Below are 14,529 nucleotides of genomic sequence, written 5' to 3'. Positions count from 1 at the left end.
ATCTGGAAATGGATTAAGGTAGAATTTTTTGCTGGAAAGTGGGAAAATAGCAAAAATAGTTTGTTAGCTTTGTATTCATGCGTAGTATCTATGATAATTTTTTTGGATTTGTTTAGTTAATTTTGCATGCCTTTTCTAATTTATCTTGTTTAGAATAGCTGAAATATAATATATTTATGATTAATTATAGAAAAATACTTTTGCTACAAAGCTAATTTTCTTGAGTTCCTTGTAATGTCCTCTGCATGCTCAATTGATTTTGTGATTTATACTTACTGTGATAGTTCTTTTCTTAATTCTCGCTCGAGTTCGTTGCTCGCATGTTCATTGGTGTTACTTTGGTGCATCTTGCATGTTGTGCCATTCAACCTTCATGTCATATCACTCCTGCATAGTTCATGGCATTCTTCAAATGCAAGCATCTCATTCGTGCATTATAGTGACCAAACCATCAGAGGTCGAACCCGTGGAGCCCACCGAGTCCGTTGAGCCTGAATCCGGAGCCTAGTTCGTGGTCGAGCCCGAAGTTAACCAAGGCAAGCAGCTAAGCATGTTCCTTGCACCTATCTAATCCGATTTAGTATAGCTATCTCACTTGGGTATTGTTGGGCTATATATATAGTATGTATGTATTGCATTTTTGTAACTACTTTCATACATTATCCTTTCTTGAATTGTTATTCATGTCCTTGCCACTTGTTAGTCAGTTAATTACTTAACTTGACTAGATGCTTAGCCCTGCTTAGAATACTTATATCGCTTGCTAGGAAGGAATGTCATGGAGTATCGCACTTACCGATAATCCTTGATTGCACTGGTTCGTTGGGGTAATATTGGAGTGGTAGTATCGAGATTCGAGCGGAATGGTAGGGCCTAGAGAAGAAGTCACTTGGGCATAGTCCGCTTGAATCGTTTAAGGACCGTCCGTGGATGCCATCGGCTTTGAGGAACTTTCCGTGGTACCACATATCCAATATAATGGTATGGATGAGCCAATTATCTTCTTGACTTGACTTTTGATGCACAGTCCTATATACGTGGCCAAGGGGCTATGTAGAGAGGCTTAGAAGTGTCCCTGGTGGACCTAAGAAACTCTCTGCGTAAGCTAGGTGTGAAGTTCAATGGTCGAGCCTGGTTGGAGACGATTGACGTGAGTACCCCCTTGCCCGACATGATCGGTTGGGTGAGCCGCATGGTCCTCGCGTCGTGTGGGTAAAGTAGTACACCCTTATAAGGTTTTAATCAATTCGAATTGCTGCGCTCTCAGATATGAGCAAGCTCTTGGTTTGTCGAATTCCTCGTAGAGAGTTCGATTTTGTTAGCTTTGGTTCATGTCACATCTATGATCGTTTATATTTCATATTATGCTGAAACCAACTAAAATTTACCTGGGGTTGGGCAACAATAATTAATCCTGCTAGATGTTAAGTTAGAGAGCTTATGCTTATGCAATAATTATTTGACCTTAAAGCCTCATTTATTGAGCCTGTGCATGATCCTTGTTTAACTATTTGCGTAAGTCTTGCGAGTACCTTTGTACTCAGGTTGCTTTCTAAACCTAGTTGCAGGTGAGCCGGAAGTGGTGTTCGGCCACTTCTACCCCGCCGATCCAAATGCAGGGGAGGAGTAGGACATTGTGGCTGTGATGATGTCCTTGAGCAAGGCATCATTACCATAATATGTCTTTATCGTAGTCGAGCTCCATGAGAGCATGTAAATGCAATAAACTTTAAGTTTCTGTTTAATATTAATATGGTTTTCGGGAGCCCAAGACTTGTAATGGAAGTTAGTTTGAACCCTCCTATATCGAATTTGTAATATTAAATATGTAAAATTTCTCTTTGTGGATCATCGGCAATGTACGTGCTTGTATAACAATACGTGTGCTTAATCTTGGGCATGTAGCAAACACGTACCCCCTCTTGCTGTGTCAAGACCGCTTAGCTCAGTTCCGTACCCTAAATCTGTACCTTCACCGCCCTGCGGAGAGCGCTCTAGTACCTGAACCTGGCAACAAGTGCTACGGCCTTGAAGGGGTCCGGAGCACCCGCTCTCGACATGAGCACGCCAACGCAATCAGCATTGCGTCACGATAATGGCCCCACCTGCGGGTTCGTACCTCTCCCGAGGTGGGCCCGGGGGCCACTGTCGGTACCTCTGGATTAGGGTACCCCTTTTGCTGTGTCAAGACTCGTGTAATTATCCGTAACTACGCCCAAAAGAGCTGAGCAGCCGGACCCCTGGGGTCCGACTCCATCTCACCGGACCAACGGTCCCGCACCCGCATCCCGCTCGGGGACGGGTCTGGTATCACCACGTGTCCTATAGAAGAGAAGGGAGCACTCAGCCAAACAGCCGGGGGCCCCGGACCTCCCACGGGGTCCCGGACCTCCATATACTATCCGGACCCCCTCAGCAGGGAGGGAACAAACACCCTGGGGGGTCCGGAACCACCACGTGTCCGCAGGCGCAGGTACGTGCGCGGCTGCCAAGCTTCCTCGGGAAGACTTGCCCACCTACCGCATTCAATGCGGGAGACGTTAAGTGCGCTCTACCACAGCAGAGCCCGAGGAGACTTTTGACAGGCTGTACTGCTGGTCGCGCGTTACCAAGGTGCACAGTCCAGCCGCCGGCGCCACTCACGCCACACGCGTCAGTCTGCTACGCCAGTTAGACACGACAACTCGGCGACGGAGTATCATAACGCCTACGCTGTAGACCCAACAGTCTACGCCGCAACCTACACTATCTCAACGGGCGTCTCACCGATGGGACAGGAGAAGAACCCCCTCGGTCAGAGAGTCTACAGGACGATGAAGCGTATAGTATCCGGCAAGAGATTCTCCATCACTGTAGCACCATTGGTGTCTATTTAGTATAGTATACATCCTTGTTGGGCCCACCTGTCGGGGTCCAACGCCTGTGTACGCGTCCTCCTTGCTCTATAAAAGGGAGACGCCCGTTAGAGAAGGGCTCAAGTAAAAGAGGGAAGCCCGGCTGGGCAGAGGATAGACTCATTCATACTAAGTACACCACACAGTGGATGTATGGTACTACGCTCTGGCGGCCCAAACCACTCTAAATCCGTATGTTCTTGCGTTCTTGCCCCCAAGCTAGATCGGCATAATAGCCTGGCACTTCCCCGAGTACTCCTCCTCGGGGATTAAGCGGGTGCGTTCCGCCACCCGGCTGTGGGTACCCCCAAAAGCCTACGATAATCGAATTTGTAATATTAAATATGTAAAATTGCTCTTTGTGGATCATCGGCAATGTACGTGCACTATAACAGTACGTGTGCTTAATCTTGGGCATGTAACAGACACGTACCAGGACTACCGGATTTGCGGTCGTTTTAGGTGAATTGTGTTGATTAAATGCCTCTAAGTTGTGGGTTAACACGTGGCGTGTTGAGAGACGGATACGTGTTAACTCTCGTCTTGGTGGATTAATCAATAATTTTCACCTAAACCGAGTGTAAATTGGACGGTTCTCACATTTCTGGCCTGGCATCGGTTTACAGCGACATCAGTTCGTTCCCGTTGTTTCCTGTTTGTATGATCGACACTCAGTTGAGATCAGAACGCAATTGGATACTAAGCCGGCTTATACTCCTTCCCCAAACATTTTTGAATCGGCCGATATCAGAACAGCCGAACAGAAGGACGAATCTCGTTACCACTCCCAACCGACGTCATCCGACCCCATAAGGGCAGCACAACGTCACTCCTTGTTACTAAACAAAATACACGTTTTTGAATTCCCTGCAACAGCTACCGCTGGCAGCTGATTACATTGCCGTTCCCGCACCTAGCACGGAACCAAACAGCACCTAGTTTCTTACTATTCACAACATCCGTTGATGAACTAATTAGCTTGTGTTGTCTTCATGCATTTTTATAAAAAAAATGGGGGCAGTTATCAATTTTATTTTTCACAGCAATCCTTTTACTAGAAAAACTAGGAAGGCCACCCGCGCAGCTAGATGTTACCATCTCTAATATTATATTTTAAATTATTAAATTATTTATATTTATTATTTATGTGGCTAGGTGTAAGTATATTTAAGGTTACACTTTTGTAATCGGCTTTCATAAAACAATTTTTCCGTTGACGAAAATCAAGATCTATTAAAGCTATTTTGAGGATCAATAATTTAATTTTATTTTCATACGCCTTCTAGGTTTGAATTGGACAATATTTTGAGATAGTTCTAAGTTTGTTGTTGTATACGTTGATTCAAAAATATTTAGTTTCACTAAAGTGTAAATTTTTTAATAGTACTCAAAGTTATGTTTTGAGGATTGCGTCAATGGCAAACATTAGTATTATTTTTTACATAAGAAATTTTTTGAGCTTTTTTTAGATTTATGTGTTACAGTTAATGTTGTAGCGTAACATTTTTATTTATTTAATTTGGATTCTAAGTTAATGATTTGCGGCAGCTTCTTGGCGTCTTCTTGGTACTCACCAGCTGATGCTGCTGCTTCTAAGGATGGCAATGGTTAGATTTCGGGTTGGATATCCGCGGGTTTCAGGTTTTGCGGGTTCGGGTTCGCATATGATTTTTCACCCACGGTTTTCGTATTCGGGACCCCGAAATTTTTCGGGTTTGGTTTTTCACCCGCCGATACCCAATAGATAACCGTTTGGAGTAAAACCTCATATTTTATAGTATATTTATTACTTTGTTTATTTAGACTGTTAAATTTATTCTATGTTGACTTAGAAAATTATTTACTATTTATTGCACCTTTTTTATACATGTAAATGTTATATATATCATGTATACGTTTATAAAAAGTACTTATTGCTCTTAATATGTTGCCATACAAAAGTGGGTTTCGGGTATCCAATCGGGTTTCGGGTATTCGCGGATTTCGGTTTTGGGGATGGATTTTGACCCGAATCGGTGTTCGGGTCGGGTTCGGGTTTGAAGTTCGGGTTTCGGTTTTGGGTGACCAGACACTCCACCCGACCTGAATCCAACATGTTGCCATCCCTAGTTGCTTCTTGTTTGCTGTTATCTTGGTTGCTCAAGTGGAGAGACAAAAAGGAGAGGTTTACTCTCTCATTCCCAGCTTAATTCGTAGAATCGATAGAGCGTGTGAATCCTATTCACCTCAACCATTTATTTCTTTGTTGTTGCCCCTAATCTAATAATAGTTCCTCCACACTCCATACTCCACTCCTCCGTGTCGTCCACTCCGTATCCGCACTGGCTTATGGCCTTTTCTTTTTCTCATTTTTTCTTTTCCTTTTTTTTCTCACCCCCTTATCGTTTCCAATGGAATATGGATATAGTGCACCTATTTTGTTTCTCTCTTAGCCTTGGGTACTCATTTAATCAATTCAAATATGCTGCAACTGATTTGACTAAGATAGAGAGATAAATAATGGTTGACATAAGGTTGTTTCTATTTTTTCAGTGTCATTTATTAGTTTCAACATGACTTTTGACTGAGATGTTAGTAAATAGAACACATATTAACTTAGAGGGATAAACAATGGTTGACATAAGGTTGTTTTTGGTTTTTTCAACGCCATTTATTAGTTTCAACATGACTTTTGACTGAAATGTTAGTAAATAGAACACATATTAACTTTGTGTGTAGATATTTCGATTGTATGCTAAAAATAAAATTACAATTATTCAACTAAAATGGTAGTATTTCTCAGTAAACTGTGAGGCTACAACTTTTGTACTTTTTCCAGCGTGGTGCTGTGGTGTACAAATATGTTTTTGAAGCTTGTCCGGAATTTTTTATCAATGTTTACGGCTATAGAAAAAATAAATTAAAAATTATGGTAGTAATTTTTAAAAATCTCCTAGCTTACCCAATGCTAGTTGTTTGGAGTCTCATTACTATGTTAAATATTGGATTAATTTCTTTATAATGGCGTGGTGGGCTATATTTACTCAGATACAAAGGTATTTTGGGCCGATTTTTATTATAATGGCAGTGGTGGGTAATTTTAGTTTCTTTTATTTTCTCCGATTAATGTGGGTATTTCTAGGCCTTGTGAGCGAACGTGGAGGCTTCGTTTGTTGGCCAAATAATGAGATAATAAATTTATAGTTGCCAAGAAAAGGATTAATAAGCTATACTCCGAGCACTAAAGGAGGCTCCAAATGCTATTTTTTAAGCATAGAACTATGATATTAACTAGAGAAAAATGAGGGCAACTTATAAATTACTCTTCACTATCATTACCAAAAAAAAATACAATAAAAATTAGAAAAATGATATTCTAACGCAAAATAAAACATAAAAGGACACGTGCTCTTGCCCACTATATTCAAAATAAAAATATTAATTTTGGTTCCTAGGAGTTTGTTTAATTTTTATGAGAACAGAAGAACAATCGTAGGAGTGTTTTGGTTGAGCCAATTGGAAGGAGTGGCGACGGAAATGGTGCTACAGTGGTTTTCTGACTCTGGTTGTGTGGATGTGTGGGATGGCAAGGCCGCTGCCGGTAGATCCCTCTGCTGAGCGCTTAGCTTTTAACGCAGCTGCAGGATCGGCAGGCGCAGAAGCACAGCGGCAGAAGAAGGGTGCTCTTCAGTAGTGCGCAGCGCAGGCCGCAGGCAAAGGCAGCAGCGGCAGGGCAGGGCTGAGCAGGCTGGGGGGGCGAGCAGAGCAACAGCCAACAAGACAAGCGGGGGCCAAGAGGAAGCCAATAAAAAGGGCCGGCGCGCCAAAGATAGATAGGGAGTGATCGAGAAGATCTCACAGAGGAATTTCAGTGTCCCCACACACCCACTTCCAATAAATCGCCCCCGCTTTTCTTTCTTGCTTGCTGCTTTCTTTGTTTCTTCCTCTTCTACCCCCGTTGCTGCCCTGCGCTGCACTGCACTGCTTCGGAGGAGCTTCCTTCCCCCCTCTCTCTCTCTCTACCACTTTGCTGCATCGCTTCTTTTCTCTCTCCTGTGTAGCCTAGCCATCCATCATCCATGTCCCTCTCCTAGCTAATAGTATGGCACAAGAAATAAAAAATCACATGCGGGCGAAAGGGAGGAGGAGATCATAGCCAGTAATTAAGGGGGGAGGAGATAGATAGAGACAGGGCGCTCCAGTGCACTACCGCTAGCAGCAGCATCGCCGCCGAGCGGAGAAGATAGCAGCAAGAGGGGAGGGGAGGGTTCGTTCCCCAGCACACAAGAGGGACCGCGAGCGCGGCGTCTCCTCTCCTGCCTTTCCTTTTTATCTGCTGCTGCCTGGTGCGGGTGGTGGGCGGCGGCGACTGCTGCTGCTGCGGCGGCGGCCGTAACGAAATCTAGGCTCTATCTCGGGCCTCTCCTCTCCGCCCCGCAGCTACCAGCTGCTGAGCTCTGCGAAATCCATTCCATTCCGGGCCTATAAGTGTGGCTTCGGGACGGCGCTTCCCATCCGACACCGGCGCCTTCGCGGACTGGGTCGCCTCCTCCGCCGCCGCCGCCCGCGGGGACGACCTCTCCCTCGGCTTCAATGCCGGCGCGGCCGCCGCGGCCGCGGCCGCCTCCGGCGCCTCGCTGGCCGCCGGCCTCTGGGGCCCGGCCTCCACCGCGGCCTCCATGCGCCAGGCGGCCGCGCTGAACTACGGGATGCCCGACGTGGGCATGTTCGTCGTCGCGCCCGCCGCCTCCTTCCACCACACGCACCACCACCACCACCACCACGACGCCGCCGCGGACCCCATCTTCCCGCTGCTCTCCGGGGGGCCCTGCGTGCTTGATCCAGACGCCGCCAAGTCGGCCTCCGGGGCGCCGCCCGCCAGCAGCGCCATCCAATTCTGGCAGCCGCAGTCGCCGTCGTCGGCAGCGGGCGCTAACCCTAACCCTAGCGCCACCCCCTTCGCCTACATCAAGAAGCCCCTCCCGATGCTGGACGCCGCCGCCGGCTCCTCCGGCTCCGGTGCCACCACGTGCCAGGACTGCGGCAACCAAGCCAAGAAGGACTGCGGCCACAACCGGTGCCGCACCTGCTGCAAGAGCCGCGGCTTCGACTGCTCCACCCACGTCAAGAGCACCTGGGTGCCCGCCGCCCGCCGACGGGAGCGCCAGCAGCTCGCCGCCTCGGGCTCCGCATCGTCCTCCCCCGCCACCGCCTCCGCCTCCGCGGCGGCGGCCTCCGCGTCCAAGAAGCCCCGCCTCCTCTCGTCGCAGACCACTACATCGCACACATCCACCTCCAACGCCACCACGCCGCGAAGCTTCGACACCACCTCCAGCCACCAAGGTACTAGCTGCTAACTGCAGACGCTAAATAGTATACATGGTCGCACGGACCCATCATGTGCGTGCTCACCGATCGAACAAGTGCCTGCCTGCTGCAGACGCGTTGTTCAGGGACAGCCTTCCGCGGCAGGTGCGCGCGCCGGCGGTGTTCAAGTGCGTGCGCGTGACGTCCATCGAAGACGGCGAGGACGAGTACGCGTACCAGGCCATGGTCACCATCAACGGCCACCTCTTCAAGGGGTTCCTCTACGACCAGGGCCCCGACGACGGCCGTCACGCGGCCGCCAGCAACGAGGACTCCGCCGCGGGGGTGCCCAACATCTCGGAGCTCCACCTCGGAGCGGCGTCCGCTTCCGGTGGAGCCGGTGGCAGCGGCGTCAGGGAAGGCGGCTCCTCGATGGTGGCGCCCACGGAGCTATACGGCGGCGGCGCCGGACAGCATCACATTCTCGGCGGGTCAAGCTACGGCAACACCATCAACTGAGTACGTTGTTCGTTCTACACCGGGAAAGTATGGTTACAATACATCGAGCTGCGTATTGCCATTCTTTTGCTCTTCGTTGCTGGTGGAGATTAATTTTCCCTTGTTTCCTGCCCGTGCCGCCATTAGACTAGAGGCGCCATCGATCAATGCATGATGCCTGTCCAACTTCATCCCATCGTGGTGTGGTGTTATTAGTGATTCGTTGGTGTACTACAATAACATCGATGAAGAATTGTTTTTAGTCGTACAATAATACCGCTCTAGCACCAGTTAATTAACAACTTCCTTTTTCTAGTTGGGTAGTAGAGAGGAGAATAATTGTTAGGAACTGGAAACAAGATAGTGCAAGATTAAATCTTTACTAGTAGGCATAAGTCTCGATATGATATTGCCTGCTGGTTTTTGGCCTCTGGTTCATGCTCTCTCATGTTCCCAATGCCTGTCGCTCCATTATTTCCATATTTGGGGATGTGTTCAGTGTTCTTCCCGTGGGTGTCGCCTCGACCTCGAGCACCTTGAGCCGTGCGCTGTTGTGCCTCGTGATTGATAAGGAGCATCCTCAGCTGCAATGTTTGACTCCTCCCTCATTTGATTGGCCGTCACCTCTGCTCTTTGCGGGCCTAATTTGGCCACCGTGAGCTTCTTGTTTTCGCTGGCACTCTTCCTTTGGTTTCTTCTCTTTTTTTCTATGGGTAGGTGTGGAAGGCATGGATTCTTTCCCTCGCCTTTGCTGTGCCGTGTGGAGCATCTTCTAGTACTACTTTGCATTGGGACTTGTATCCTGGAGGCCAATGTGTAATGCATGTGATGAGATAATCCTTGGGCTTAGGATATTGTAAACCATCTCGACCAGGCATGTTACTCCCCGTCCTATGTTACAGCCTGCCTTGCCACCGGTGATGCCGCTGCCGCTTCTTCCTTCTTTTGACACGTTCAGAGGGGGACGCTGGATCATGGTGGCTTCCTGCTCCCCTTCTCTCCTTAATTATTTCTTGTGCAAGCCCCCAAATTTATTCCTTGTGCCGGATCCCGTCGTGGTTGACAAGATGTGAAACGAAAGAAAGGTGGTGATGGTAAAAGCAATGTCATGCCCTGCCTGCACCTTTTGGGGGTCGGGTGTTTGATTTGGTTCGCTGTATTTGAGTGCAGTACTCCATTTTAACTATTGGGAGAGTTTTGCTTTGCTTTTCGTTTCCAATGAGTAGTGAGCATTTTTGCGCAGGCAAGGCCTCTGGAACAAGTTTGGAGTAACTCTGTAACAACACAAGCTCCAAGCACATGGGTGCTACGGGCAGTCATGAGCTGTGGAGAACTTTTTAAAATTGGAGATTGCTGTTGTTGCGCAATCTTGTCATCATCAAAGCTGCTATTATCTCATGTACGTGTGATGATGGCATTGGTCCATATCGTCTTGTCGACTGTTGTCAACGCCGGGAGGCACGGTCACTGTTCACTTTGCTTCTTTATTCGGTGCTGTAGATAGCCGTGTGGCGAACGCGTACAGCTCGGGCACCGTGAATTGTGGTACTACTGTCTTGCAAACTGAATATTTCCATAGTGGCTAGCTCTTACTGTTCCAGGTCATGCTCGCTTTGTCATAGGCTACTTTTGCAACTCAAAAGACTTACTTGAATGGCTGTTCCTGAGTTTACCAATTGAAGTATTTCGCCTAACAGTATAGTACTACAATAATCAGAATCTGTGATTGCAATTGGTTGCACTTCGTCCTTTGTTTTAGCTGTATACAGAAACGCAACTAGGCAAGAGAGGTTATTTGGGTTTACTGATGAAACGTGTGGCCCTTGACAAACTGACTGCAATGACTGGTACGGTTCTGCTGGGTCATATGATTGGTACCAATCGTTTTGCATGCTGTCTGGATGCATCTGCAATGTGCACATTTGTCACATGCATAAATCTGCCTGTTAGCAACTTGTGAATTTTGATACGTCTCTTTTCTGAACAATAAATACGATGCTTCTAGAAATGTGGATGTATGTTTGCTGTCTTTTGTTATCATGCTAATCCAAGCTGTCTCTTGGTATTTGCCTATCAAATTGACCGGTCCAACTGTGAGTTGGCTACATTAGATGCTTTAAATAAAATTTAAATTGCTTCCAAAAAAGTTGGCTGTGTTAGTTAGTTACAGCAGTTGCTGTTACATGTATGACTATTTTATTTAACCAGCTATTACTATTCCGATATACTTACATGTGTATATGGACGAATTCAAGTCATGTTTCTTTTGTTAGATGTTTCTCATGTTCCAGTTCATTACACAATCGAAGATAATTATTCTTTAGCATTGAATTTTTTTTCCTATACAGGTTAGTTTCAATTTCTATACTGGTTGAGACTTAATAATAGAGGACAATGGATTCAATTTTTATACAGCCTGAGGCATAGTGATAAGGGCCAATAGTTTCTTGTTTCATACTTGTTGAGGCTTAATAATAGAGGACCGTAATATTGATTTTTTTTCCGGGTTCAATGGACGTGTTCCAATCCTTATATTTAATTTACTTTCTCCTGCTTATACGTAATAATTTTCCTAGTTGCATTGAGATATAATGGCTCTCCTAACATAATGGTGACTACTCTGTTTATCCTTTTGACCACAAACCAAGGTGAATATTTAGCCCCATCCTGTGCATGAACTAGGGATCTTGTGGTTTCCATGACCATGATCATAGAGTTATATATTGTGGGGCCTGTGGCGCATGAGTTGTTTCATATTGACTATCTCATATAGCTTCATTTTTTTGCTAAACTGTTTCAAGCTCCAACTGCTATTGCTGAAAATGTGACCTAAAAATGTATCATGTTTGTAATGATGCCAGAATAAGCCTTGTCTTCAATTCTGTTGAACTGAGAGCAAGATTGAATTAAAACGATGCTGCCTACTTGGCTGTCTCTATTGGATCATGTACACTTTTCAATGTTTGATGGTTGATGGAAATGTGGAGCTAATGAGGGGAGTTTAGGTTGCAGGAATTTGTTGCACATGCATATCTGAAGAAGGAATTAAAGATTACTGGATAAATTCTTGTAACGTTTTACCTGTTGTGCTAGAGTTGTTAAAGATAATTAATTTAATTATTTACGTGTGTTGCTGCATGGTGGGTGATTGGTTTTATTTGTTGAGATGAAAATAATTATTAGTGTCTGCTTGAATGGTTTTCTTGTGAACTTTAGGATTTATTATTTGTCCTGTATGGATTTATTTGTTACTGTTATCATTTTGCCTGTTTGGTTCGTTTAGGATATTATAGGAGAAAATATTGCTGGTTTGAAATGCCGTACCATTGTTATGAACGACATAGCCAGTGCACTAACTTAGCTTCTACTAGTTTCATACTCTGGCACCAGTCAATGTATCTCTTGGAAGGCACACAGTCCCGTGTAGTTTACTGCTCACAATATATATGTCTATCCATTACAAGTATGACGAGTTGTTTGTTCAGTGGGGTCATACAGAGTAGAGACAATTGCATCTGAGCCTGGTTTTGTTCACTTCATCAGTTCAGCCTGTTGATTCGGGCTGTTTGTAAAGGAGCTACTTTTTCTGGAAACTAAAGTTTGGGTAAAAATACGATTTCAGTTCGAGTGCAACAGCTCTACAGGGGATTATGTGTTTCTGAGTTACAGCTTGTTCGCAATGTATCACACGCTTTTGCGTTCGCGTGTTTTTTTTTTTGTGCCTTCTAGAATCTGCCAGAAAAAAAATTGGCAAGTGTTTCTTGGTATTATTTGCTCTATCTAGCATCAGTTCGAAATAATGCAGGTGAGTTGCTAATCTTGCAATGCACGAACTGAATATAGTATATAGTTCTGCTGATATTCATAAAATATAAGGTCATTAAGCCTTGACTGAGATTTCATAGGTTGGGTTACTAATTACTCAATCCTTCCCCGTTTATAAGGCACACACGCATATCAAGATTCAAACATTTATATCTTTGACCAATAATTTAACTATTAATTTTTATAATGTAAATTTTATATGATTGGATTCGTCATCAAATATAGTTTACAATGATTATAAATTTATAATCATAAGTGATATAATATATGATAAATAAATGGTCAAAGTATTGTTTGGAAGACCGTGCCATGTTCCACCGTGACTTATAAACGAGGAAGGAGGGAGTAATAAGCAGTCCTCTCCTCTGGGTGGAATGCGTACGGGATTTGTCTGCCGCGCATTTTGTTTTAAAAGTTTTGGCACTATCATTGTGTCCGCTTTAATTTGCTTGCAGTTTACTGCACTTTGCTGTGAATATGAATTCGGCAGTTATGGGACATGCCTCCGCCTTTGGGTTTCCCTTTTGTTTGTTGTTGGCTAGCTTTTGCAGTTGCTGCGAGAATTGTCCGGTTCTGACGAGTGTTGGACGCCATAATGTCGAGAACTAAAAGCAGTGGAGATGATCAAACGATCATAGCATGATGAAAAAGGTAAAGATCGAGGTTAGAATTTTAACCGCTCGAGAGTGAAGGAGACTTCCTGTGCAGACGACATGCACGTTCGCGAAATGTTGGCTGGCCTCAGGAGCATTCAAACATGCATGCAACGGGTCATCATCAACTTGCGATTACTACTATTTCATCAGCTTGACCCGTGAATCAACAGAGAACCAAATGTACTACAGTAGTAGAAGGGGAAAGGAGATATTTATTTCTGCGCAGCAGTAGCACAGCTAGCAAAGGTGAGGTGTGGTGCATGGAAAGGTAGCGAGTGTCGTCCTTGCTGGGGGGAGAGTAGTAGGGAGGCCTAGCTAGCTAGCTAGCTAGGGGTCATGGAAACCCTAGGGCGTAGGGACATAGCTAGCTTGCTGTCTTTAGTTCCAAAATTTCCCTCTCCAAATTTCACTATTTATCTATCACATCAAATTTTTTGTCTCATGTATGGAGCATTAAATGTAGATAAATAAAAAAACTAATTACATAGTTTTGATGTACACGACGAGACGAATCTTTTGAGCCTAATTAGGTCATGGTAGGACAATAATTATCACAAATAAATTAAAAATATTACAGCGTGCTATAATATTTGATGTGACTCTTTTTACCATTTTTTCGGATCTAAACACAGCCCAGTGCACAGGTCCCGACACGCACGTCTGTCACCCCATGTTCGGTCGTCGCACACAGACAGGCGCGCCGTAGCTAGCTAGCACTCGTGTGTCGTCGTCGTCGTCTTGTGCAAAATGCAAGCGCGGGCTCTCGTGAGTCGTGACCCGGCCGGCGGGGCTCGCCGTCGTCGAGATCGATCAGGGTAGTAGCTAGTAGCTTCCTGTAATCAAATTGATTTTGGGCCCAGCATTCGTCGTCGGCAGGGCATGCATGCCAAGACGTGCAGCAGTGTTGTCGAGGATGGAGTGGACGGTTGGGTTGCGGCTTGTGTTGCTGACGTTACATGTGTTGGTCCACCGTGGTCGGAGCTGCGTGATGGCCCGGCGTTGTACTCCTCCGGACCAGCAGCATCTCTCTCACACCCGTCGCGCGCGACGGGCAACGCAATTCAGCCGTTTCGAAAATTTGTCAGCTCAAAGTAATTTGAAGGGATCAAGGCAATCGAATGAAATGAAATGGCCAAATGGGCCGTCAAACATACAAAAATGTAATGGACCGGGTTATTATCAAAATAACTTTCTTTAGCCCCGCCCGTTGAATATTGCAAAGCCGGCCCACCTGAGGCCCGGGAGAGAAAATGCTCGAGTCTGCAAACAAACCAGATTCGCGTTGGCAGGCACCTTCATCCTTGATTCAGAGCATGCATGCAGAGTCATTGAGTCAATCAAAGAAAGGCATCAACTGCTAACAGCCACAG

General features: G+C 45.6%; 1 protein-coding gene across 1 annotated transcript; it reads left to right on the top strand.

Annotated features, from left to right (window-relative positions):
- The first annotated feature begins 6,692 nt into the window (after nucleotides 1–6,692).
- On the top strand, nucleotides 6,693–12,311 carry LOC120709283 (protein LATERAL ROOT PRIMORDIUM 1-like). The gene is made up of 3 exons (XM_039994865.1): nucleotides 6,693–8,216; nucleotides 8,314–8,699; nucleotides 9,922–12,311. The coding sequence occupies exons 1-2, from the start codon at nucleotides 7,553–7,555 to the stop codon at nucleotides 8,697–8,699; spliced, it is 1,050 nt and encodes a 349-aa protein (XP_039850799.1). The 5' UTR covers nucleotides 6,693–7,552; the 3' UTR covers nucleotides 9,922–12,311.
- The last annotated feature ends 2,218 nt before the right edge of the window (nucleotides 12,312–14,529 follow it).

This window comes from Panicum virgatum, chromosome 5K, assembly GCF_016808335.1.
Source record: "Panicum virgatum strain AP13 chromosome 5K, P.virgatum_v5, whole genome shotgun sequence".
Classification (NCBI taxonomy): domain Eukaryota; kingdom Viridiplantae; phylum Streptophyta; class Magnoliopsida; order Poales; family Poaceae; genus Panicum; species Panicum virgatum.
Note: the sequence above shows the minus strand (reverse complement) of the source record. Positions and strands in the feature narration are given on the sequence as shown.